This window comes from Choloepus didactylus, chromosome 1 (assembly GCF_015220235.1).
Source record: "Choloepus didactylus isolate mChoDid1 chromosome 1, mChoDid1.pri, whole genome shotgun sequence".
Classification (NCBI taxonomy): domain Eukaryota; kingdom Metazoa; phylum Chordata; class Mammalia; order Pilosa; family Megalonychidae; genus Choloepus; species Choloepus didactylus.
This window is the reverse complement of record NC_051307.1, coordinates 206,800,004-206,823,894: the sequence shown is the minus strand read 5'-3', so window position 1 is coordinate 206,823,894 and position 23,891 is coordinate 206,800,004. Positions and strand designations below refer to the sequence as shown.

Sequence of the window (23,891 nt, the reverse complement as noted above, 5' to 3'; positions counted from 1 at the left end):
CTTAGCGTCAGTACTTGACTTTGTCAGTACTTGACTTCAGAATTTTAAGTTTAATTTTTTTTTGTCCATAGAATACATGTAGGTTTTCCTTCAGAAGATTTTTTTTCATCTTTAAAATTGGGGTCAATTTTATATGAAAATGACTCCTCACTTCAAATTCCCCCTTTGGGGTGGCTTAATACTTAATGCTAGAATGCACCCCCTGGAAGTCTTGCCAGCTGTTAGCAACCAAGTCTGGAGAAGACCTTCCAAGGCAGTGAGAGCAGGAGTGCTCATTGCTTTTAAGGGAAACAAACTATTCCTTCAACACAGGTACAGACAGTGAGCTGTAGGTATCAGTAACATTGGTTTAACCCCCTCTTGTTTTTAAAAGGACAGTTAAGCTCCTTACAGTGATGAGCTATAAAAACTATCACCACTTCTTCCAGTCCCTAAGGACTCTGGCCTGCTTTGCTTCCCACCTGCATCTCCCCTGAGCATGTGAATTATACAAAGTTCTCTGACAGCCAAGAACATGTCTGCAGTTCTAGAAACCTTTCCAGGAGCCATTTATTCCCCCTGGCCTTTCACTCAATCCCAGATGATTTAAAACCTAGAAACCAGCTGGTAAATAAACTTCTTACTCTTACAGTATTTGTAATTACCATGTTCCTGGTGAGCATCTTATCATGTTAATATGAGAAATGCTATTTCAAGCAGGGTATCACAGAGCTGAATTAAATAGCTGCAACCTTATAAAGTATTGTTAAGCAATATTACTTTATCATAAAATCCAATATGGAAAAAATGGTCAACTAAACTAGATCTCAGGATGAAGATGGTGGGAAGAACTTGGTTCCAAAATTCTCATACCACAAATCATGTTAACAGAAGATCTACCCATTAAAAAAGGGTTTATGGGATGGGAAATACTGCCCAGGTTGACAGTGCAGGGAATGCCAGATTGGTGGGCTCACTGGACTCTCTTGATGAGCACAAGGCTGTTTTGCCTGTGCAGGGCTCCAGGTGGGAGAAGAATCTGGAATGGCGCTCCTCCCAGAACCTGGTCCCGCCCTTGTGGTCCCTTTGTCCAGGAAACAGAAGGCTAAGAAGAGATGAACAGGAAGAAAAGGCAAGGCTGGAGCAGCAGAGGGGCCGGAGGGGTCCTACTTAGGGAGAAGGATGTTGTGAGCCGCCTTCTCTCATTCCATCCCTGGCCACCCTCAAGCAACCAGGTAGGGTCACAGACAAGAAGCAGAAAGGATGGGACCAGAAGGGGTGTATTTACGGGTTAGTCTTGCTAAGAATGAAGAAAGCACTTCCTTCTGGGATGGGGGCGATTTTCTCCTTCATGTTCAACTCCGAGATTCTGCGAGGACGGGGACCAGCAGGAACCTCAGGTTCATCCTCCTCCTCCTCCTCCTCCTCTTCACCTACTTTAAATGAAACACTTTTTTTTTATAGACATGAAATAAACAAAGGTTGCATCTGGGTTTTAATTATTTTTCTCTGTTTCACACTAAGATTTGGCTTAAACTTTCACAACATTCACTTGCATATATGAATCAAAACCTTCCCGCTTCTTCGGAATATGGGACTGAGTGTACCCAGGAGTGGGGGGATGGGAGGGCTGAGAAGCACCCTCAATTTGGTGTGTGTTTAGTCGTGGGAAGAGCTGACCACAGATAAAAGGTGGCAGCAGCAGGATTCTCACTGCCATCCTCCTAGCACTGGCTATTTCCTAGGTAACCTTTCTCAGCTTCACTCTGAAAGAGGTGTGGAGGACTTCAAGGTCACATACCATCAGTGCCTCACACTCCCCAACTCCACAGTCCTACTTAAGTCAGCCAACTCAGTGAAAGACACCAGTCAAATGTAAGTGTCAGGTGAGTCATTACAACTGGTTTTGTCTTAAGAGTTTTCTCAGCAAGGAGTGGGATTGCCCTGATCCACCCACACTTTTTCTTCCTGACACTTAGAATTTGGGTTACATATGCTGCCTGGGACCAAGGAAAAGCAGAGCTAACTGGCACACAGAGGGACTAGGCCCACAACCAAGGTGGCCTCAGTGGCCCAGCGTGCAACATAGCTAGGCAAACCAGCCACAGACACAGCAGCCATCCCAGCACGGGGGGAAAACCACACAGGGCATGAGCTGACAGTCTGTCTCTCATGAGCTTCTGCCACCATACCTGGCACATCACAAGGCGGGTAGGGGTCCTTGTCCTCATCTTCGTCTCGATAGTCATCAATTGTAACCTAGGATGACAGAGATGTCTTGGGAGGAGGGGAGACTCTGACTTAAATGAACTTCAGAGGATCCAAGTGAAGAATCAACCCCGCTATTCACCACAGGAAAGAGAAGTTCCCTCCAAAGTATGTCTGTCTGTGAGTGACAGTGTCCCCAGGCAAATGTCCCCAGATGGTGATTTTACTTAAGACAGACAGCCTGGGAAAGAGTACAGATGAGGAGGAAAGTGGGTTATAAGCCCTAACCAGTCACGATTTACAAGCACCATCCAAACATCTGGTCTTTCCCTATCCTGGCACTTATCACACATACTGTATGATTAACTGCATTTTTGTTTCCTGCCTCCCTACTAGACTATGAGCCCTATGAAGGGAGGGACCATTCATCTTGTTCATTCCTGAATCCCCAGTGCCTGACACACTCAGTAAGGATTTACCAAATTCAATGACAAACAAACGAATGAAAATCCCAGAACTGTCATAAAGGGGAACAGTTCAAGCAGGGTAGCCACCTGATTCTGAGATCACCTCTGAGAAGAAACATCCATGAACAATTCCTGATTTGAATCTCCACTCAAGAAGTTAACATAATCTTGCCCACAGGTCTGCTCTGACCACACAATTCCAATAAGGAAAAAATAAGTGGTTAAACCAGCTAAAATATTTAGCATATTAGTTCTATAGTTATATATTGATTAACAACCTGCAGACTGCCTAAATCAATCATAACCCCCCTGGGAAGCCAGCATCTACATGGTGCGCCATATTCTCACACCAAAATATAACACAAGGCACTTGCATGGTGTAAATGGTACATTTACGGAGATACTAACAGAATCATTTGAAAGAAAGTGAGAAGTATTTTAGAACAAATACCTTGTTGTGACTTTTGGCTATCTGGTTGACTTCTGGCTTGTTGTTCTTTTTATTCTCTAGGCTCTCTTTTCTAAGGAGAAAAGAACATGAGAAACCAAATAACCATATTGCTATGTATAAAAATGCTAATCAGGATTCTGAATCAACAGTGCCCCAATGAAGGACAGAATTTAATTAGAAACAACACTGACAGCAAGAACATAGCATGATCCAAACTCAGAGCTTCCTGTTAATCTCAGTGCAATGGATTCATTATACAGATCATCTTATCAAAATTCTCATCCAAAAGCTAAACAGCATTGAATGCATCATTTATTTTATGATGCCAAAATTAACTGCAGCAATTCTTTAATCATGGGAATGGGCAATTCCACTCTCAGCTCTGAGGGAATGAGAGCCAAGAGTCTGGCTTCTACCCAAGACTCCATCCTTTTTGGTCTGGCCTACACAGTCCTCACATCACCACAAAGCAGCAATGAGGGCTGTAGTATTGTGGGGTGTGCATGACTCCAGGAGCTGCAGGCCAGGCCTCAGCTGTGGTCAGCCCCCTGAGCAAACACCTCTGGTGAAAATGGCATTACCTAGCAATCTTTTTCCTTTCCTTTTCTTCAGCTTCCTCTTTCTGAGCAGTATTCAAGCTTTCAGCATCAGCCAAATTGTCCACAGCAATGGCCAAGAAGACATTCAGTAGAATATCTAATTTGAAAAGTTTAAGGGAACAACACATTTCCAAATACAACTATATCATGGTCAACAATGCCAAAGTCACACCCTCTGCATTCCAGGAAGCACTAGTAGCAGCTTGGTGCTGTATTGGCTTGGTAATGCCAGAGGAGCACAGCTACAAGAAACCTTGGTTTTCAAGAAAACTAGAAACCTGGAGAAGACAGTCTGGAAAGAAGCAAAATTAAGATTCACTAAAGCCAATGAAAACCTACAAACATTCGACATTTCCCTTTATGCATGTGTGTACATATTTCTATGTATCTATAGCTATTATATACATCATATAGAACAATCTATAACGTAAACGTATCCTAACTAAAAAGTTGTATGCTTTGCTTTGTCTCTTTCAAAACAGGCAAATTGTAACATATATATCCAGGGGAGTGCTGCCTCTTTAAAAATAGACCCCTTTATATTGCACAAGATAGTTGGAGGCATTCTCCTTTGAAATGCCCTTCAGAGTCTGCAGGTAACTCATTTATCCATTCACTTCACAAACATATACCGACCATCTATAGTGCGCCTAATTATAGTATGCCAGATAATCGTCTATTCTTTTGAATATTTCCACTGGGGCTAAATCTTTGACTGTTGTGGTTGAATTTTGTTTTTGAAAATAGTCAAGAGTTAGGTGATTGAACAAGTTGGTTATCAAGTTTTTTGGCTTTAACTAAAGTTGTATGTGTGGTTTCCTTTAATTGTTTTTTTTTTTTTTTTTTTTTAAGTATTCTGAATGAGATTCCCAAATCACAAGATGCTTATTTCTACTCCACCAGCAGTTAACTACATTTCTGAGAAGGACAGGAATCAGAGGGCAGCCCGTCAAGATGACCCCTTCTCTGACTTCGGTTTGTCTTTGGCAGATGCACTGCCGTCTGCACACAAGACTGCCAGGAGCCCAGGGACCCTGAGACAGGAGAGACACCACTGTCCCACATGCCCTCTGCAATCAGAAACCTCAGGCGGGATTGCTGAGCACATAAACAGACACAACCTAACAAGCGACTGATGATGAAATATCTGAGAGGGAATATTGTGCTTGACTAATCTATTCAAGTCTTTAAAGAGGATAGAAACATGAGAGAATTATATTTAGGCTTTCAAAACACCTTTGATACACTAGACTATTTTTTAAATGGAGCTGCTATGAGCCTGGAGAAGCAATTTTTCCTGAGCTGGGAAAAGGCCTGGTAACACGAGCACACCTCTGGATGGACACGGGGAAATTGTGACTTACGTAAGGGATCAGTGCAGGGACTAACTTTACTAAGTAGTCTCATCAATGACCCCAATGAAGAAATAATATCATGTCTTGCTTTTCAATAACACTAAACTGTTTTGGATGATGGAAAGCAAATCCAGAGTAACAAACCACAGGAAAATCTTCAAAGCTTGTAACAGATGGTTTTCAAGAAGAAGTAAATACCTATCATCTGCATTTAGAGGCATTACCCAGACCTTCCTAAACAGTGGTATGGTCTGGAATTCATTCAAAAAGATCTACCAAGCACATCCAATGTGCCAGATACTATTCTGGGTACTGGGGAGATGGGAGGAAACATAACAGACTAGAGTTCCAGCTTCCAAGAAACAACCCTTCCAAGTGGGAGAGACAGAACATTATCAACTATTTAAGTTTTTCAGTTAGTGATATGTGCTACAAAGAAAACACAATATATAATAGGATAGAAAATGGACAGGGGATACTCTGCTGTGGCCAAGAGAGTCAGTCATGGGGAAAGGAGTAAAAAGAAAATACTGACTATTGACTTAACAAAGTCATACCAAGGGCTGACTATGTGGAAGATTCTTATTTTCATGTAAGCCATGAATGATATGAAGAAGAAAAACAAAAGATTCCTGACTCAAGAAGCTTATCATCTAGTTAGGGTAACCAAGAAGTGCTCACCTCTTACTTCAGTACACGACTGAACTTACATGTGGTTAAAGACATAAAGTCTGATGGGTACTCAGAGGTGGAAGAGCTCCTCTTTGGGCAGGAGACAGGGCACTGGTGGCTCCCTGGAGGAGAGGACAGTAGAGCTGAGATGAGGGACTAGTAGGATTTATGTATGTTGAGATAGGCGTTTCCACAGAATGCCTTCTAATGCACAGCATTGTCCTTTCAGAAAACCAGAGCAGGTTTGCACTGGGGTTTCCACACCGAGAAAATTCAAGACCAAAAGAAGATTAAGAGGAAAACAACTAAATCTGGGATTCCTGAGGAGAAGCATCCAGATTAGGATTCTTTAAAATGGGAGGGTGAAGACTTAGGTGGTACTTATATATTTGTACAATCACTCATTCACCACACAATACTGAGGGGCTTTGTATGCCAGGTCCTGTGCTAGGCATTGAGGATAGGGACAGAGATGAAACAGACTCACACAAAAGTTACAGGATCATAAAGAGTCTGACTGAGGTTAATAGAGACCTGAGGGCCAATTTTAGAAGTCTAGAATTAGAAGGTAACTCTTGGCAGGGAAAAGGGGTAGAACAAGTCAGCGAAAAGTTACTAAGTGTGACATGGCAGCTAGCCAATGGACATGACCCCAAAGATGTACAGATCAGCCAAGAACAATTAGTTTCAGGGAAGCTTAGGTCAATCCACTGAGGATGGCTCCATGGCAGTTATGAAGGGTCTTAAGAAGACACAGAGGTACGCTTAACCTCCTAAGGATGATGACAAGGAGAACAATCTGCTATTGCCCTAAGCTATCCCTTTGGGCCCGCACAGGAGTCGCACCACTGAGCTGGATGACCACTGGCCCAGCACGTGAGCAGTCTCATGCTTTCTCCCCATCCTGCTCTCACTTAACCAGCTTTCATTCCTCAAAACCTAACTGGAACTGTGCTTACATGATACCATCCCCCCAGCAACGCCGAAGGAGAGCAGATAGTGAGCTAAGAAGGCTAGAGCATTCACCTCCCCACCACAATGGTTACTACCACCAGCACTCCAGGGAACTTCAGAGAAAGAAAAACAAAAGAAAACAAGAACAAATCCCTGGCCAGCTGGAAGGATACAGTTACCACAGATGAAGAGGATGATGAAGTAGATGCAGACGATCATTCCTGAAGAGGATGGACCGCCGTAGGCCATAATGCCATCATACATCACAGCATTCCAGTCTTCACCTGTCAGAATCTAAGAAGCCAAAACTGCAATCACTTGGCAGGTGGCAGTGTCACAAGACTCAGTTGCTGTCCCAGGGTTTCTTGGCAGCTGCTAAATCTGGTTTAAGCTATGTTTTACAGTCCATTGTGCACTGAACAAATCCATCTGTTATTCCACAGAGTTTTCAAAACAATATTATTATTTTTGAGGATTTATTTCATTTTATTTTGCTCTGGAATGCTTTCTATACCAAAGCTCTGTGGCAGTGCTGGGTGAGTGGGAGGAAATCAGACTTGTAAAATGTTAACCTTGAACAAAGAAAATACCAAAAGCTTCATGTTGTCTGCTATGCTGAAAGCTTCAAAACATTATTTTTAAGTACACAAATACATGAGTTAATTCTTCGCATGAAAAAATATATCATTACATATAAGACTTATATCCTTGTGTACCTTGGACATATGTGTCATTCACCCACTTTTAGTCCCTTCCCCAGAGAGCATGCTGTTGCTGTATCTCTCTCAGGATCTTTATCAAGGCATCTATTCACATATATACACACCCAGAGCAAACAGACAATATGGTAGCCTCTGACTTTTTAAACATAAAGGGTACTAGATTATATGGATTTTCAGTAACTTGTTTCATTTAATAATTTACGCTGGAGAATATGTCAGTAGGTTCATCTCATTCTTTTAAACTGTTACCTAGTATTCCACATAGTTAATGAATTGTGGAAATAGAGAATTACATCTAGGAGGTTAGAAGCAGGGAATTCCAAATGCCTCATGTAGATTTACAAACTATCTCATGAATAGATACTACCACCACTTGACATATCACATTTCATCTTCCTTACTGATGATACTGAATAATTCAAACTATCATGAAATAGAATCAGATGAACATGGACAGCAATATAAAAGCGCTCTATCTTCCAGAGAGAGAGCTACTTTATCTTCAGTCTGGCCTAGATATTTTAAAAATTTAAACTGTCACAGATTGTAACCAAACAGAAAAATGAGCAAATAATCTGAAAAGATAAAGCAATTCACAGAAGAGGAATTATAAATGACTCTTAGCTATATGAAAAGACATCCAACTTCAATCCTGATAAGAGAAATACCAATAGAAACTATAAGATACCATTTTCACTTATCAGACATGCAACAATCAAAAGTTGAAAAACCCACTGTGGAGGAAAGGGAGTGAGGCAATAGGCATCTTCCACATTGGGGGTGAAGTATATATTAATACAACCCTAAAGATAGAGTACTTTGGCAATGGTATCTAAGTTTAAAATGGACATACCCCTTAAATCCACAATTTCACTTCTGGGAATTTATCATATAGCTCTACTCTCACACATGGACCATGTGATGTTCATTCCAGGTCCCCCACTGCAGCCTTCTTAATATGAGCACTAACCTGGACATGACCCAAGTATTCATCAGTAGGAGACTGGGTACATGAATTATGGCACATTCACACCCCAGAATTTATGCAGCCCTTAAAAGGAAGAGGCAAATTTTTATGGACCAATAAAGAAGGCTTTTAATAACACTTCAAGTGATAAAAGCAAAACACAAAACAGTATGTAGAATGAGCTACCATTTGTATAAATTCATCTTATAGGTAGGTAGGTTGATTTATATATAGGAGCAAATACACAAGAAACTTTTTTGGTGATTGTTTCCTAAAACAAGAAATGAGTAGCTGGGTGAGAGGGGAGATTTATTTGTCACTTTATATCCTTCTGTAACATTTGAATTTTGTTACTAGAGGCATGTACTATCAATGAATGAATAAATGAATGAATGAATGGTTTCTCTGAAAGAAATCAGATCAGAAAAAAAGAATAACTGATGAGTGGCCAATGAATCTTAGATTTCATTTCCTTTAGTCTCCTGTTTTTCCAAGAAAAGGATCAGTGACTCATTCAACATCATAGAACTGAAGATAGAAAGAGCTATCACAGAACCCAAAGTTCATTGTCTTTCCCACTACGCCGTCCTGCCTCTCCAGCAGGACTCTGATGCTTGCTGACACTGTGGCATGTGACAAAGGTAGATGGCTCTTTTAAACTCATCTGTCCCACTCTACCCAAGGAGGGGGTTCAGATCACAACATAGGACAAAGGGTAATAACACCTAAGCTTAGAGGACGAAGGGTAAGAACACCTAAGCTTAGAGGCAGGTGTGGTGGGGAGAACAACGCTGCTCTGTGCAGCTCTAAGACACTGTGGCTCCCTCTTCAGCCCAGGGCCAGCAAAGCTCCATTAGCACAAGTGTCCTCAGAGTCTCTGAGGGTCCTCCTTACATCAAAGCAGAGAGAACATAAAGGAACAACAGAGGCTGTGCAACTCATTACCCAGATTCCTATGCCTATACACCAAAGCACTAGGGCTTTAGAATTCACTTCTTTGCATAAATCAGCTATAACCAGGATTACAAAACTTGCCTGCAATTAGATATTAGGAAAGAATAAGAAGAGAATTTTAGAGCCTATCTCACAGGAACCTCAGAAATCTCAAAACCAAACAAAAGTTGATTTACTGCTTTGTTATATGTCTAGTGGTCTCTAAAAAAAAAAAAAAAAACAGAGAAAAAGAGAGTTGAACTAATGAAATCACATCACAAAGTTAACTAGAAAATAATGCAAAAGGAATAACTTAAATTGCACAAAATTTACCACACTAGTATTAGGCAGAGATGACCAATAAAAATTGATTTTTTTCCTTACCAAATTGTTAAAAGACAGGAAGTATAGAAATTTTAGCTGCTGCTCACAATGAGATTTTCAGGGAGAGGGAGAAGGGGAGACTCACCTGGAATACTGTTAAAAGTGCTTGAGGGAAATTGTCAAAGGTGCTCCGCTTGGTTTGCGTTTCATCAAAATTAAACTTGCCGCCAAACAGCTGCATCCCAAGCAAGGAAAAGATGATAATAAAGAGAAAAAGCAGAAGCAGCAGTGAAGCAATGGACTTCATGGAGTTCAACAAGGATGCCACTAAGTTGCTCAGGGAAGTCCAGTGCCTACAAATCAAAATGAGGGTGTGAGCACAGAACATCCCAAGAAGACAGAGCACAGAACCCATCTTGACCAGCTGACCACCACCTTCTTTACCTGGTCACTTTGAAAATTCGTAGGAGGCGCACACACCGAAACACAGAGATCCCCAGGGGAGACATGATTTCCAGTTCCACTAAGATTGTTTCAGTAATTCCACCACATACCACGAAGCAATCAAACCGATTAAAAAGAGAGACGAAATATGCCTGGAGACCCAAGCTGTACATTTTTACCAGCATCTCGCAGGTAAATAGAGCCAAGAGGACTTTGTTAGCGATATCTGGAAAGACAAAGAGGGCACACATCCTTGGGATCTCATTGTGGGTGACACTCAGACTTCTTGTTTGTCCTCACACCTCCTCGTACTTTCTTCTTCATCAGTTCCTGCAGGATACACCACCTTCTCAAGCATACCTGTTCTAGTCCTGCTTCCACTACTACCTGGATGTGTGACCCTGGAGAAGTTACTTGATTTCTCTGGGCCTCAGTTTCACTGACTATAAAATGGGGAGGGGAGGTTGGCTGCCTAATCTCTGAAGCTTTCCAGGCCTAAATGTCTATGATTCTGCATTTAGACCATCATATATTTTGTGCTCTAATCACATAAAAAAAGACCTGTCTGTTCTTGCCGACAGCACTACGATACAATAAACAGCTGCCTACCGATATCATTTTTTAACAGCAGAAAACACCACCAAGCAGCCGGAGAGTTAGAAGGAAACAGATTTGACTTGATGTAAGGATGCAAAACTGTTAATCCCAGAATGGGCTGTCTTGGGAGAGGAGTTTCTCCTGCCCATTGATAAGGTTTTTAAGGCAGGGAAACAACAATCATTTTCCAAGTATACAATAGGAGAGAATAAACCTTCCCATGGGGTCAGGGAGGAAGGATATGAAGCCCCTTCCAACTCCAAGATTTCTTGATCTTAGGTTGTCACAGGATTAGGATAGTGAGGTGTGTTGGCATTAAACAGCTTCAAGGAGTTTACCTCCAGGTACACAGGGAGGGAACCACCAGTGTTTGGACAGTTCCTATTTTCTTTCAAGTCAGTCTTCAGCACAAATGCTCCTATACTTTATTAAACATTGCTCACATAAGACTAAACTGCAGTTGGACGGCCTTAGGAATCTCTAATTCATAACAAAAGAGAAGAGCTTCTACTTGTACCTTGAATTTGCGTCAACCAGTCAGGCTGGTTGTAGTGCTCAGAGGAAATGGTTAATGTGTTGAGAAATACCAGGACAATAACCAGCCAATAAAACGTGACAGACTTCACCGCAGCCCTACATCTTCTGCGATTAAATCGATTCCAGCGACGCCAACGTCGGCTGAAAGAGAAGCAAACATTACCCGCTGGATCACTTGTATAGCATCTAATGTCCAATAAACATTACTGAGAAATAATTTGGCTTTCACTCTGGAGATCTAGATTGGGGTAGAAATGCAGGAAGGAAAGAAGAGAACAAATGGCATAGAAATTAACAGAGCTCATAATATAAAATTGTGTTAGTCATAAAATCCAACCTTTAAAAGTATAATACATGGAATTGATTATGCTATCAATTACCTCTCTGGCCTTAGAAAACTCTAGAATGTGTCATATGCAACCATGAAATGGGTTAGGAAAACCTACATATTTATCGATCCATATGCAGACACAAAGCTGCACTCGCACACATATGCAGTTCATATACCCACCATATGGGACATGGCTCTGTTTGTGCTGTTGGTGCAGAGTGTCATTTAGCTTACTATATACATCTCTCCCAGCATCTTAATCATCACAAAGAATTTATCAGGCAGCAAAGTGCTCCAAAACCACTTTTCCTTTTAGGGCACCTTTCAATCCATTCTTAAATCTTTGGAGTTCCTCTGGAGCCTGGCAGTTGTCAAAGCTGAGTAGGACATGCGTCTTCATACTGAGTCATCAGGTGCCCTTTCTAACTAGTGATGCTCAAAATATAACTTTAGGAAAAGAGCCAATATTGAATCGTGTTTTCATAAAAATATAATGAGCTGAGTCAAACAGACAAGTAACATGTCCTCCACCCACTTCTAGTTCCTGTTTGTAATTAGGGAAAATATTCCTTCCCTTAGCCTGTCTCTTGTGGAAAATGTTCCCTGCCACAAGGGGATGGTTTGGTGAAGTGTGCCATGAGCTGTGCTCAGTGCCCTGGACCCCAGGGAAGGGCCAACTGAGTTGTGATGTCAGTACTCTCCAGACTGTGCTCACTGATGGGAATGGGCCTGAGTCAAAATGAATATCCAGGCTGTATCCAAGCTGCAGCCCTTGCTGACTCAGCTGAGTTGCTATGCTAAAAAAAAAATTGCAAAACTGTAACCCAGAAATCATGCAAAGAAAGAATTCTGCTAACTCTTCACCAAGATCTGGAATAAGTAAGACGCGTTTTGTGACTGCTCGTGTTCTGTGATTTCCAATGGTAACAGCAGCCAGAAACATGATGATCATCACGGAAAAATTCTATACTGAGGACACTGAAGGCTCTGTCTCACTCGAAGCTGGTTTTTTCCTGTGATGCATGATTCAGCACACACAAGCAAGGTGGCTGGAACAAGACTCAGTCTTGGGGGTGCTGCAGTGACAAGTCACATGTGTCTCCCAAATCCAAGAGGCCTCATTGTCCCAGCCCCTGAATCCTGCAGCGCTCCCCATCTTGCCACTCACATGGTTTCAAGTACCCGTGTTGCCAGGCCTGTTCTTTCTTGAGACCAGTGTTTCTAGGCACTGACTTTATGCCAGGCCCTGTGCCACGCACTGGGCATATGGAGATGAAGAAGGCATGGTCCCATGGTCCCTGTCCCTGGAAAGTGTACAGGGTTATGGCAAATCAACAATTACAAATACCTGTACCCAGGTGCTGGGTATAGGAGCAAAGACAAGGGAGCCACAAATGCTCTTTGAAGAGTGAGGGGAGGCTCCTCAGAAAAGCTGACACTTGGACTGGATCTTCATAGTTGAGTGAGGGTTACCTGGGGGAAGAGTGAAGGACACTCTGTCCAGAGGAGACTGCATGGCCAGAGGCACTGAGGTGGGAAGAAATAGAGTATGTGGTATGTCTGAAAACTGAGAGCAGTCCAGTATAGCTACTAAATGGGGAGTATGGGAGAGTATCAAAAGATGAGGCCAGAGGGTAAGGCAGGGGCCAAAATAAGAAATAATTTATATATCCTCTGGCAAGGGGGAATCATGGAAAAATTTTTAATTTTTTAAGTCAGGATTATTGAGATACAATTTACATACAGCAAAATTCACCCTTTTTAGGTATATTGTTGTGTAACCACAAACCCCAATCAAGATACAGAATATTTCCATCACTCAAAATGGTTCTTTGATGACCCTTTGTAGTTAATCCATTCTCCTCACCCTCAGCTCCTGACAACTACTGATCCTATCGTTTTCTGTTCCTATCGTTTTGTTTTTTTCCAAAATGTCACACAGATGGAATCATACAACATGCAGCCTTTTGAGACAGGATTCTTTCATTTAGCAAAATAATTTTGAGATTCACTACACGGCCGCTTGTATCAGTCGTCTGTTCCTTTTTATTGCTGAGTTGTATTCCCTGGGGTGAATGCACCACAGTTTGTTTAACCATTCATCATCTGATGGCCATTTGAGTCATTTCCAGTTTTGGGCAATTATGAATAAAGCTGCTAGAAACAATCACATAAAGGATTTTTTTGTATAGGCATATGTATCCATTTCTCTTAGATAAATACCTTAAGAAGAGGGATTGCTTGGTCATATGGTAAACATATATCTAACTTTATAAGAAATTGCCAAACTGTTTTTAAAAAAACGTTGTCATTTGACATTTCACCAGCAATGTATGAGTATTCTTGCTGTTCTGTATTCTGTATTGTCAGATTTTTAAATCTGATAAATTCTAAAAGGTGTATAAAGGAATCTCATTTATAATTTTAATTTGCCTTTCCCTAATGACCATGGTATTAAGCATCTTTTCATGTGCTTATTTATCATCTGTGTCTCTTCTTTCATGATATGCCTGTTCAAATCTTTTGTCTATTTGTCCATGTTGTTGATTTTTCTTCTTTTTTACACTAGTCTTTATATATTATTCTTTACATATTCTGGATACCAGTCCTTTATCAAAATAAGTGTTTTATAAATATCTTTCTCCCAGTCTGTGGCTTGTCTCTTTCTTTTCTTAACAATATCTTTCAAAGAGTATAAGCTTACATTTTGTTGAAATCTAATCTATCAATGTTTTCTGTTATGGATAGGGTTTTGATGTTGTATCAAAGAAATCTTTGCCTAACCCACAGTCACAAAGATTTCCCCCCTATGTTTTCTACTAGAATTTTGATAGTCCAATTGATATGTCCAATTCAAGTTAATTCTTGTATATGGTGGCCATGTGCTATTTTTAATCAAAAACAGTTATATGGAAAAGCACACAAATCATTGGCATTGGGATTAATGAGATTTTAACAACTTTAACAAGAACCTGTACCCACCTAGGTCAAGAACCAGAACTACCAGTACACCCCCCAAAACCTCTCGTACCCTCTCCTATGGAAAGCTTTTCAGCAGAAAAGTGGCAAGAAGTATCTTTCTTAGAGAAATGACTCTGAGAGGACATATGAAGGGTTGATTGGTAGGCAGACACAATTGCTCATTTCTGTGTTTTGTTGATTTGTTTGTTTTGGGGGTGGATCTTCAGCATCTGCTCCCCAAGGCAGGTGCTTAATGTTTAATGGATAGACTAATCTGTAATATCAATATTACAACCCATATAGTAAAAATCAAGACAGAACAATTCTACCTATAATTCAGAAGTTAGAAGGGAAAAAAACACACACACAGGCCAAAGAGAAAACAGGAAAATACTTACCTGAGTTTGGATTTTGAGATGGCTTGACTGAAAGAAAAACAAAAAGAGATTCCCATTAGGAAGGCTTGAACATAATCTCCTTCAACACTGCAGCTATCATAAAATCCATGCACAGAAGCTTGGACTTAGCATCCCCAGGTTACCGCAGCAGGCTGGCTGGGTTACGAGAGGAGCAGAAGGCGAGGGGCTGCCAGGGCCAGGCAGGCCAGGCTGAGCACTCTTGAGGGCCCAGACAAGAAAAGACCCTGAGGGGCCCTGGCAACCAGGGGTGATGCCAAGGGCTCTTTACCAGCACCCCATATTCCCCAAACTCTAACCAGCAGGGTCTGTCCTGCGCATAACTCAGCCACTCATCTCAACAACAGCATCTGTTGCTACTATAGCAAAAGGAACCCTGGACTAGGAGTGAGAAAAGCCAGTTAAAATCCTAGCCCGGTTATCACTACCTGAGTGAGCATATGCAAGCAGTACACTTTTTTGAGCCTCAGTGTTGTCGTCTATAAAATAGGGAAAACAAACTCATTCCATGCTCACTTGACAACTGTTGTAGGGAGGGCCAAGCGAGAGCATGGAGGCAAAATCACTTTGTAAACTGTTGAGTATCCTGCTCATAACACATGATTTTTATGAAACTTTGCCAAGGAGAAAATAAAATTCTCTTGACAACTACATCTGGGCTTTATATATAGAGTTAAGACCTAAAGGATATCAGCAGGAAGCAAACAAAATAAAACAAAATAAAACTACCCAGGGGCTCCCCCAAAGCAGGCAGCACTAGGCACATTCCATACCAGATTCCCCTGCCAGTGCAGTCCAGATTATCTACAAAAAAGCCAATGGGTGTTAATGTGATGGTGTCCTCCTTTGTCAGGAGAGGGTGGTGCAGCACTCCGAAGAAGAGCCGTGAGCAGAGGAGGGCAGGGCTTCACTATCCAACCACTATGTATGAGGTTGGAAAATCCCATTAGTGAAAGAAAACAAATATGCAGCGCATTCTAGTCAGCAGCGGTGCCATTCAAAAGCACTGATGCCAAAACCACACTTTAAGGAGAATCAGGCCTTTTACCCCCACCGCCGACAACCCGAGGGCTCGGCCTTGGCAGTGCCTCTTCTTCTCCACCAGCACCTAGTGAACACAGGGGAATTGCTGGGTTAGCTGGTATGCTCTCCAGCAGACTCCACCTCAGCAGGGCAGAGTGATTACTTTTTAGAAAAAGGCATGTGAAGTGCTGGGGTGCCCAAGTACCTTGGGATAGGAAAAAGAATGCTGAGGAGTCCAGAGAGAGCCCACCCTCCCATCTTGAGCCCAAGGCCATGCTCCAAATTTCCATGGAAATCTTGGGTGTCTTTCTCACCATTTGCTTCTCTAAGAAGATATGAAGAAAAAAGAGAACAAATGGCCTCTGTACTCACCAGAGATTTCCACAGCAGCCTTGGTTCTCGCCTTCACCACTTACATTCTCTGTGTTCACAGATTCTGTCTCACTGGTAGGCATGCTTGCTGTGGGGAGAAGAGACTGCCTTAGACAGCTCACTGGAGGCACGACATGCCTGGAAGCAGCTCAGATACAGAACTCTCGAGAACCTGGGAGGAAGGCCCCCTCTGGGGCCTTGGCCAGCAGAAGTATGTGAAGAGAAGGGAGGTATCTCCATGGTAGCAGAGCTTCTGCTTCTGTGACATCTGCCAAGAAGGTCCACAGAGATCTCCACCAGAAGAAAATTCTATCAATCCAGACATTTCCAAAGAAAAGAAGTCTAGGGCCCAAACTGAGTCCTGTTGCTGTGCCTGGCAATGGCTTATCCTCCTGATTTCCAGGTTTAGATTGAGGCACCACCAAAATATCTGTTACAGCTACATCTTTGCTTTCCTCAACAAGTATACTCTAGAAAATCTATAGCATTAATACTTCATAAATATATTCCTATTTTAAATATCCTTGAAGGAGAAGAGGTATTGTGAGTGGTGGCTGGAGTATATAAAGGTACCATGCACAAAATCTTCTGGAAAATCTAAGAACTTTACTCATTTTTAACTAATTTATCTGATGTCTATGTTCTCTGAGACCGTGAAACTGATACGCAGAAGACATTTGCAAATAAGCTGGCACTAGAGTGCCAAGGAAGTACAGTCTTAGGAGTAGGAGAAGGGGAAGAGGAAGGTTTCCTCCCAACCAGTGACCAGAAGGCAGAGCTGACTGTAGTCCCAGGGCCGCTGGGGTCCCTGGGCATGTCTCACTCCTCCACAGGAGGATTCTGAGCGGGAGAAGTGGAGGAAATGTGGAAATGTGCCTACTAGGGTCTGGAAGTTGAGGCATGCCTACCCCCGCCACTACCACCTCCACCCAAAGCCACCATATGGCATGGGACATTTTTCTCATCTATTTGACTCAACCCTACACACATGACAAACATGTATAGAGACCAGGCAGTGAGGAAGGCATGGAATTACAAAGAGGAACAAGGTACTGCACCTATCCTTGAGGACCAGTGGGAGACACAATACCCAGAGATTTCAACGAACTGCCAAAAGTGCTACCTCAGGGATCTGTGCAAGGAGTTCTAGAAGCACAGAGTAAGGAGTAACTAATTCTGCTTGCAGGGGTGGAAGAGGAGGTCACTGAAGATTAAAATGGTAGTGAGTCACTCAAACACACGTATTTCTCTTTCTTGAAGCATAATTCTGAGTTGCATCTTGTGGTGTCAATAGGAAGGTCTTTGCAAGGATGCTTCAAGTTTCATATGTAAGAAACTGGTAGTGATGCTCAAGTACTATGGTGAAGATTTTGAGGCCAAACCCAGGCTTGGAGGTAAAAGGTGCTGGAATCAATTAGCTGTCTACATAGCTGCATGGCTGCTGACTCTGCTCGGTGAGACACAATAAAATTAAGGACATGGATGAAAGTGGACCTGACTGGAGGAGTCCAGAGACCTGAAGATACTAAAGAAGCATATCCCTTTCCTTTTGTGAGTACTCAAGGAACTGTGCCCACCTGGGTGACAGCAATAGACAAGTCCAGGAAAGTTGAGGTAAAGCTTTCAAAAGCAAAGACCTCATCTTCTCATAACAGAATTACGTTACACTGTTGGTGTTCTCATGTAGTAACCTTTTTATCTTTCCTTAGCTAAATCAAAAGACACCAATTTGAAATCTTGGTTCACTTTTTACCATTCCATGCAAAAAACAAACAGACAAAAACAACCAAAAAACACCACAATCCAATTTGAAAAAACCTTTAACAAAAAACCCCAGTAGGATGCACACACAGACACACAAAGAGGAAGCTGCTCATGCAATTCTCTTTTCCATGACTGCTCCATGCTCTGACTTCAGCAGAGAGACTACAAGATTGTAAAACTCAATGAAGTCCCTTGTTAAGGTGTTCTTCTCACTGGGTCACCCTTCTCTTCAGATACAGGTCAAAGAAAATCACAGCGGGAGACCGTTTACAAATAGGTCCATGAGTCATCTCTCTTTATAGGTTTTCTCAGTGCTTATTAATTATTACAATTACTAAGGGGACCAGAGGTTGAGGGCAGCATGATACAAGGAAGAGCCACTACAGACAATCTGCAGGCCCTGGTTCTGTTTTAACTTTCCCCTGGCAATGTCCCACCTCTCTCCAGGCCTCAGTTTCCTGTCTACAAAATGGTGGTGCTAACTCCACAATCTTGAGGGTCATTTCCATCTCTAACAGTTTAATATTCATGATTCTAATATTAATCATATTGGAAGATCAGTCATTATTTCCAAAAGGGCAATTTCTTTTGAACAGACTAAATCTTTGTGGTTTTTCAACTTTTGGGGCCATGTCTCATGCTGACTTCTGTTCAGTTAGTTGCTGTATTTCATTCCTAGGCAGTGTTTCAAATGATCTGATTAAAACAAATAAATTATATACTGCCTATTTGAAAATGGGGGCATTATTTTGCATTTCTGACTGGTTGCCACAGCATCATGGCTGCCCATTCAGGGTGACCACTTTGCCCCCTTCAGCAGGGTTTCAGTATTATTTGCTGACAAGTGGCAAAGCCTCATCAGCAGTATAGGCAGAGCGGTCTCTCAGACTCCACAAATTCACCTACATGCGGAAAAGCTCTAAGTCCTTTTCCCTGACACATTCCAAGGAATCTTAGGACTTTGTGGGGGAAATTTTGTTTTATAAATTTAAAAACTATTTTCAGTGATTCTGGGTGGAATGTGGAATCAGGATAAGCCTATCACCTGTAATAGGATGCTGATTTCTCCAACAATTTGCCTGCTAAAAATTCGGGGAGGCTCAGAGCCTGTGCTTTGCAATCTATTCCAGGCATTGGGATCGCAGGAGAGCTCAGGGTAGACTCTAAGGCTTAGAGTGTTGCACTAAGAAGAGGCCCTGTGTGCTGCTGTTGGTAAGGAGATGGTACCAGACAGCAACCAGCACATCATGGACTGTAGCTGAGAGCCACAGCCTGCCTGGACAGCCTGGGCTGGGCCCCCATTTGGAGTACTCTATGTGGATGGTAGGTTATGTCATTTCTCTTCAGCATCTTGTACTGGTCCTGGATGCCATCATGGCAATGTCACACAAAACAAACCAAGGAAATACATTGTTTTTCAGGTCAGCGAAACAGCTAGCAGTTTTTCACCAATGAGCAATTGTTCACCAATAAGCAAAGATTTCTCTATTCTTACTCCAAAGAACAACATACTTCTCAATCATGCACACACACACAGTGAATGAGACTTTCTGTGGGTTCAAGTAGGCAAAATTATTTTTACCATTAAGAGGCATATCAAAATCTCAGAACAGCTTCCTTCCCTGATGGAGGCTAATATGGTCATAGACGCTAGACAAGATGTCAGGAAAGCTCAGTCTTCATTATCAGGTGCTGTGGAGACAAGCCCTTTTTTCCCTCTGTGGGCTTAGTTACCTGACCTGTACAATGAGATGCTAGGCAATATCATCTCCAAGATCCATTAACTTCTGACCCGCAAGCTGTCTGGTTTTATCACCAGCTTCAAGAGGGTTTCCCTTGTGTTCTACCAGCTCTTCAAGGACAGCAGGGACCAGGAAGTACTGCAAAGTTCCTGCCTGCCATCCTGCAGGAGGGTAAGCCAGGAGTCCATTAGCCTGTCCAGGAGAACTGATTTCAAGCCATGCCTAGGCAGAATATCCTGGGAACTAGAATGCATCATAGGAGCAGGCCTCAGCCAGCCACAGACACTTGGATCCTGTAATCGAGATATCCCAAAGGGAAGGCCTATTACATGCTAAGCTGAGCCCAAAGGCTCCCCAGCCTCCTGCAACCTATCACATCAACTTCTTTGTTCACAGACGTCCTGGGTCTCTATGAGCCTCAGTCCTCTGTTCTCCATTGGACAAGCTTTCTTGTATACTTGGGGGTTTCTTTTAGCATTTCTCTCCATGTCCCTGCAGCCTAAACCTTCTCACTTTTTCCCTTCAAAGCAGTGGGGATATCAGATTGGACAAATGAGCAGTGGCAGAATCATGGCTGTCTTAGTACGAGCCAGAGGATTTGAAATCAAGATTTTGTGATTTTTTTCTTATTTTCATGACAAGCATGAGCAGTGCCATGATGTAACATGCCTGCCAAATCCAAAAGGGCTCCAGACATCCCCTGAAGGAATTTTAGTATGCTAGTGGTGACAGGCTTGGCTGACACAGGGTAACAGACTCTCACAGTAAAGAGGCCAGACACTTCTTAGAGAAGGTGGGTCAAGGGCAGATCAAGGTTTCTGTGTCTAAAGCAAGAATTATGCTCAGACAATAACTATAACTATTTCCGTAGAACCTAGTGACACGAGTAGTGCAACATCCAAACAAGGGTCCCTGCCACAATCCTTGCTAGCAGCTTCAAGGTCCTTCTTTAAGTCGATGGGTATTTCAGTCAATAACAGACCATTCCCACTCAAAGTTTCCTGAAAATATTTGGCTGCTACCTCTTCCTGCACATCTCAGAAAGCTAATAGAGAAGCCAAAAGAATTCCTGAAAAGCTACAAGGTCCAAGCCCCAATTCAAGAGCATGGGCATCTATGTGTCTGAGGAGAGGTCTCTTCTCTTCTGGGGGCAAGCACCACTATGTTCCTATGGTGTACTCCTAAGCCAGTCTTTAAAAACATTTTTCTTATTTCCATGACATAGCCCATTATTCCTGTAGAAGTTTTCAGGAAGCTAGTCTTCATAAACCCTCTGTAAGCAGTATGGCTAAATAAGCCAGCCCATCTCTGTCCTTAAGTCTCTGCCCAACCTCAGACAAGCTCCTGCTCCTCTTCTCCAGGCCACACTGTCCTCTCTGAATGGCGAGGGGCATGTATCTGACAATCTCTCTGCTCCTTTCCACTTCAGGCCTTCTGCTGAGACAAGGACTCGAATACAACCTTCAGTCAGACCATCTGTGGGCTGTCCAAGCCCAATTCCCATAACCTCTGAGATCAGCATTCTCACGGGTGGCAGATGCTGCTTCAGAGTAAACAGTGCAGTGCATCTTCTTTGCTCTCTTAGCAGCTGGCTTTGAATCTATGCAGTTTGAGTCTTTTCAGAGGTTCTCTCTCCAGATTCGTCCAACCAGGGCTGATTTGGTGGCAGAAAATCGGTCGGTTGTGCCAGTGTGCACAGGCAAAGCTTTGTGCTGCTGGTGAAACACAGTGGTAACTTCAGCAGGGCAGTCAGGGAGCCAGCTGTTCGCATAGCCACCCTGCATGAGAATGGTCCTAACTGCTAACCCCAGGGTTTCTGACAAGGGTCAGAACTCTTGGTATTATTTTATAGTTTGTAACATAACTGTTTGTCACATGAACCCTTTCCTTAGTCCCCTAGCAAAGGCAAGTGCCCAAAAAGTATTGCAGAAGTATATTTTTTACTTCATTCTTGAAAGTGCCACTATTAGCTTAGCATGCTCCTGGGAAAACCAGCCAGAGACTGGATGATCAAGAGGCCATTTGAAAAACGTAATCTGGAGAAAGAAATCAATCAAATAGCAAATTGCACTTTATAAACACTTCAGATTAGAAAACATTATTTGCAGAAAAGTATTTAAAAAGTTTGCCTTTCAGTCTAAGAATAGTCATGCCTCAATAAATTAAATTTTCTGAACTGGTTCAGCTGTTTCTTTAAAAGGTATAATTCAAACAAAGAAGCGACTGCTATGCTGTCTTGGTAAACACACATTTTGGGGAAAGACAAGAAGAAAACAACATGCCCAAGTTTCAGACAAATCAAGAAATTAAAATGTAGGCATCTTACAAACATATCACACTGGCACATGCATTTCACACAATGCCTATGTGAAAAGAAAATGCATCACAGATCTTGGAAAAAGAGTCTTCTGAAGAGCAAGCTCAATTTCAGCAATTTACCGTGATCTTTAGCCCTGCGTTGGCGAAAGCAGCAAAACTTCCTTTTCTTCTTATCCTCTTTTAGCAAGTCGGCCACTGTAACCCCTTCAGGGTGAACACAGGCAATTTCATTATGATACAGTAGAGGACAGCAAAAGCAATGCAAACAAGGGACCAGGAAGGCAAGTTCAGACAGCTAGATACAGCCAAGTCCCAAATGAACTCAAGAGGCTCCACATCGATGGGCCCTGATGCACAAAACCTAAAACTGCCTTCTTCCCCAGCAGAAATCTTCAGTTCAGGATCCGAATGGTATACAGTTATTATACAAAATGTTCTTTTTAAGAACCTGTCCTAAATAAACAACTCACTTGACACAAATGTTTCCATTATTTGGCCTTCCATCAAAGATGGGTATTCAGGAAAGGGCATTTTGGGGGGGAGTCAGGAGTCCTGGGTACTGACCGGTGGTGTGAGTCTAGCCAATATGGCTTATGGGACAGAACACTGGGGATTAAAAAGATGGGCTCTGGACTCTGACAGATGAGGTCTTAACCCCATCTACCACTTATTGGCTGGATGACCTTGACAGGTTACCTAAATTTGTTAAGTCTTAGTTTCCTCAGCTGTAAGAAGTTTATAATAGTTGGATCTGTACTTCATAGGGCTATTGTAAGAAATAAAGATAATACAAGCAACGTGCTCAGCTTTCACAAGGCATAGTATACACACTCAACATTTGTCAACTGCTTATGTTATCATGACTACTGTGACTCTCCTATGATCATTAGGTCAGGGCAACATGATGCTAGGCTCTCTAACCCCCTTCCAGTTCTGTGCATTCCCAGATCACTCACTCTAAGCTGGCTAATCTTTGTAGTACAGACCATACACTGAAGGGATGGGAACTGCAGAGGCAGTATGGGGCAGCAGAAGGAATGCTGGAGTACTGGAGTCAGCAAGAGTGTGGAGAAATGGGCACTTACACTACTGGTGGAAATGTAAACTGGTATCACTTTGGCAGTAACACTCACTAAAACAGGTATTCTCTTTGACCTAACAAAACACTTTATTGTAACGTCTATGTTCTTTTATTCAACAAATAGCCTTTGAGTGCCCATATGCATGATAAACACTGTGTGAGGTGCTAGGGACACAATGGAGAGCAGGAGCAGACCCTGTTCCTGTCCCCATGGAGCTAATAATCTCATGGTAGAGAAAGACATTAATCAGGTAATCACACAAACAAGCGTAAAACCACAATTCTGACAACCCTGCTATTGAGGTTTATGTGCTATAGAGCATATAGTTAATTGCAGCAATTTTTATAGTAGGAATTCATTGAAAATAGCCAAAATGTTGTTAAAAGACATAGAAAGATATCTGTAACACATGGTTAAGTGAAAGGCAAGTTGCAGAACCATCTGTGCTGGGTCATCTAAGGGTGGGAACCAATATTCATGCTGTATATGAAAAATCATATGCTCTCATATGCACAGAATGAAGCCTGAAAGAATATGTCCCAACTGCCAGGTCTTTCCCCTCTAAGGAAAAGGGGGAGGAGGAGAGTTTTATTTCTTATTTTATGTACTTTGGTAATACATAAATCATTTATAGTGAGCAAATATTTGTAATTAAAACATATTTTAAAACAA

At 42.2% G+C, this 23,891-nt stretch overlaps 1 protein-coding gene across 3 annotated transcripts in view; it reads right to left on the bottom strand.

Moving 5' to 3' along the window:
• Nucleotides 1–23,891, bottom strand: part of CACNA1D (calcium voltage-gated channel subunit alpha1 D) — a 459,890-nt gene that overhangs the window by 90,592 nt on the left and 345,407 nt on the right. For 2 of the 3 annotated variants that reach the window (XM_037798311.1, XM_037798296.1), the window contains exons 10-19: nt 16,313–16,400; nt 14,900–14,926; nt 11,190–11,350; nt 10,076–10,301; nt 9,777–9,984; nt 6,859–6,979; nt 3,687–3,801; nt 3,106–3,175; nt 2,172–2,238; nt 1,268–1,415 (exon numbers count right to left, since the gene is read on the bottom strand). In XM_037798311.1, coding sequence (XP_037654239.1) covers nt 1,268–1,415; nt 2,172–2,238; nt 3,106–3,175; nt 3,687–3,801; nt 6,859–6,979; nt 9,777–9,984; nt 10,076–10,301; nt 11,190–11,350; nt 14,900–14,926; nt 16,313–16,400 — 1,231 coding nt within the window. Of the gene's footprint in view, nt 1–1,267; nt 1,416–2,171; nt 2,239–3,105; nt 3,176–3,686; nt 3,802–6,858; nt 6,980–9,776; nt 9,985–10,075; nt 10,302–11,189; nt 11,351–14,899; nt 14,927–15,965; nt 16,026–16,312; nt 16,401–23,891 lie in introns of all 3 variants that reach the window. The other variant, XM_037798303.1, reaches the window with a different exon arrangement.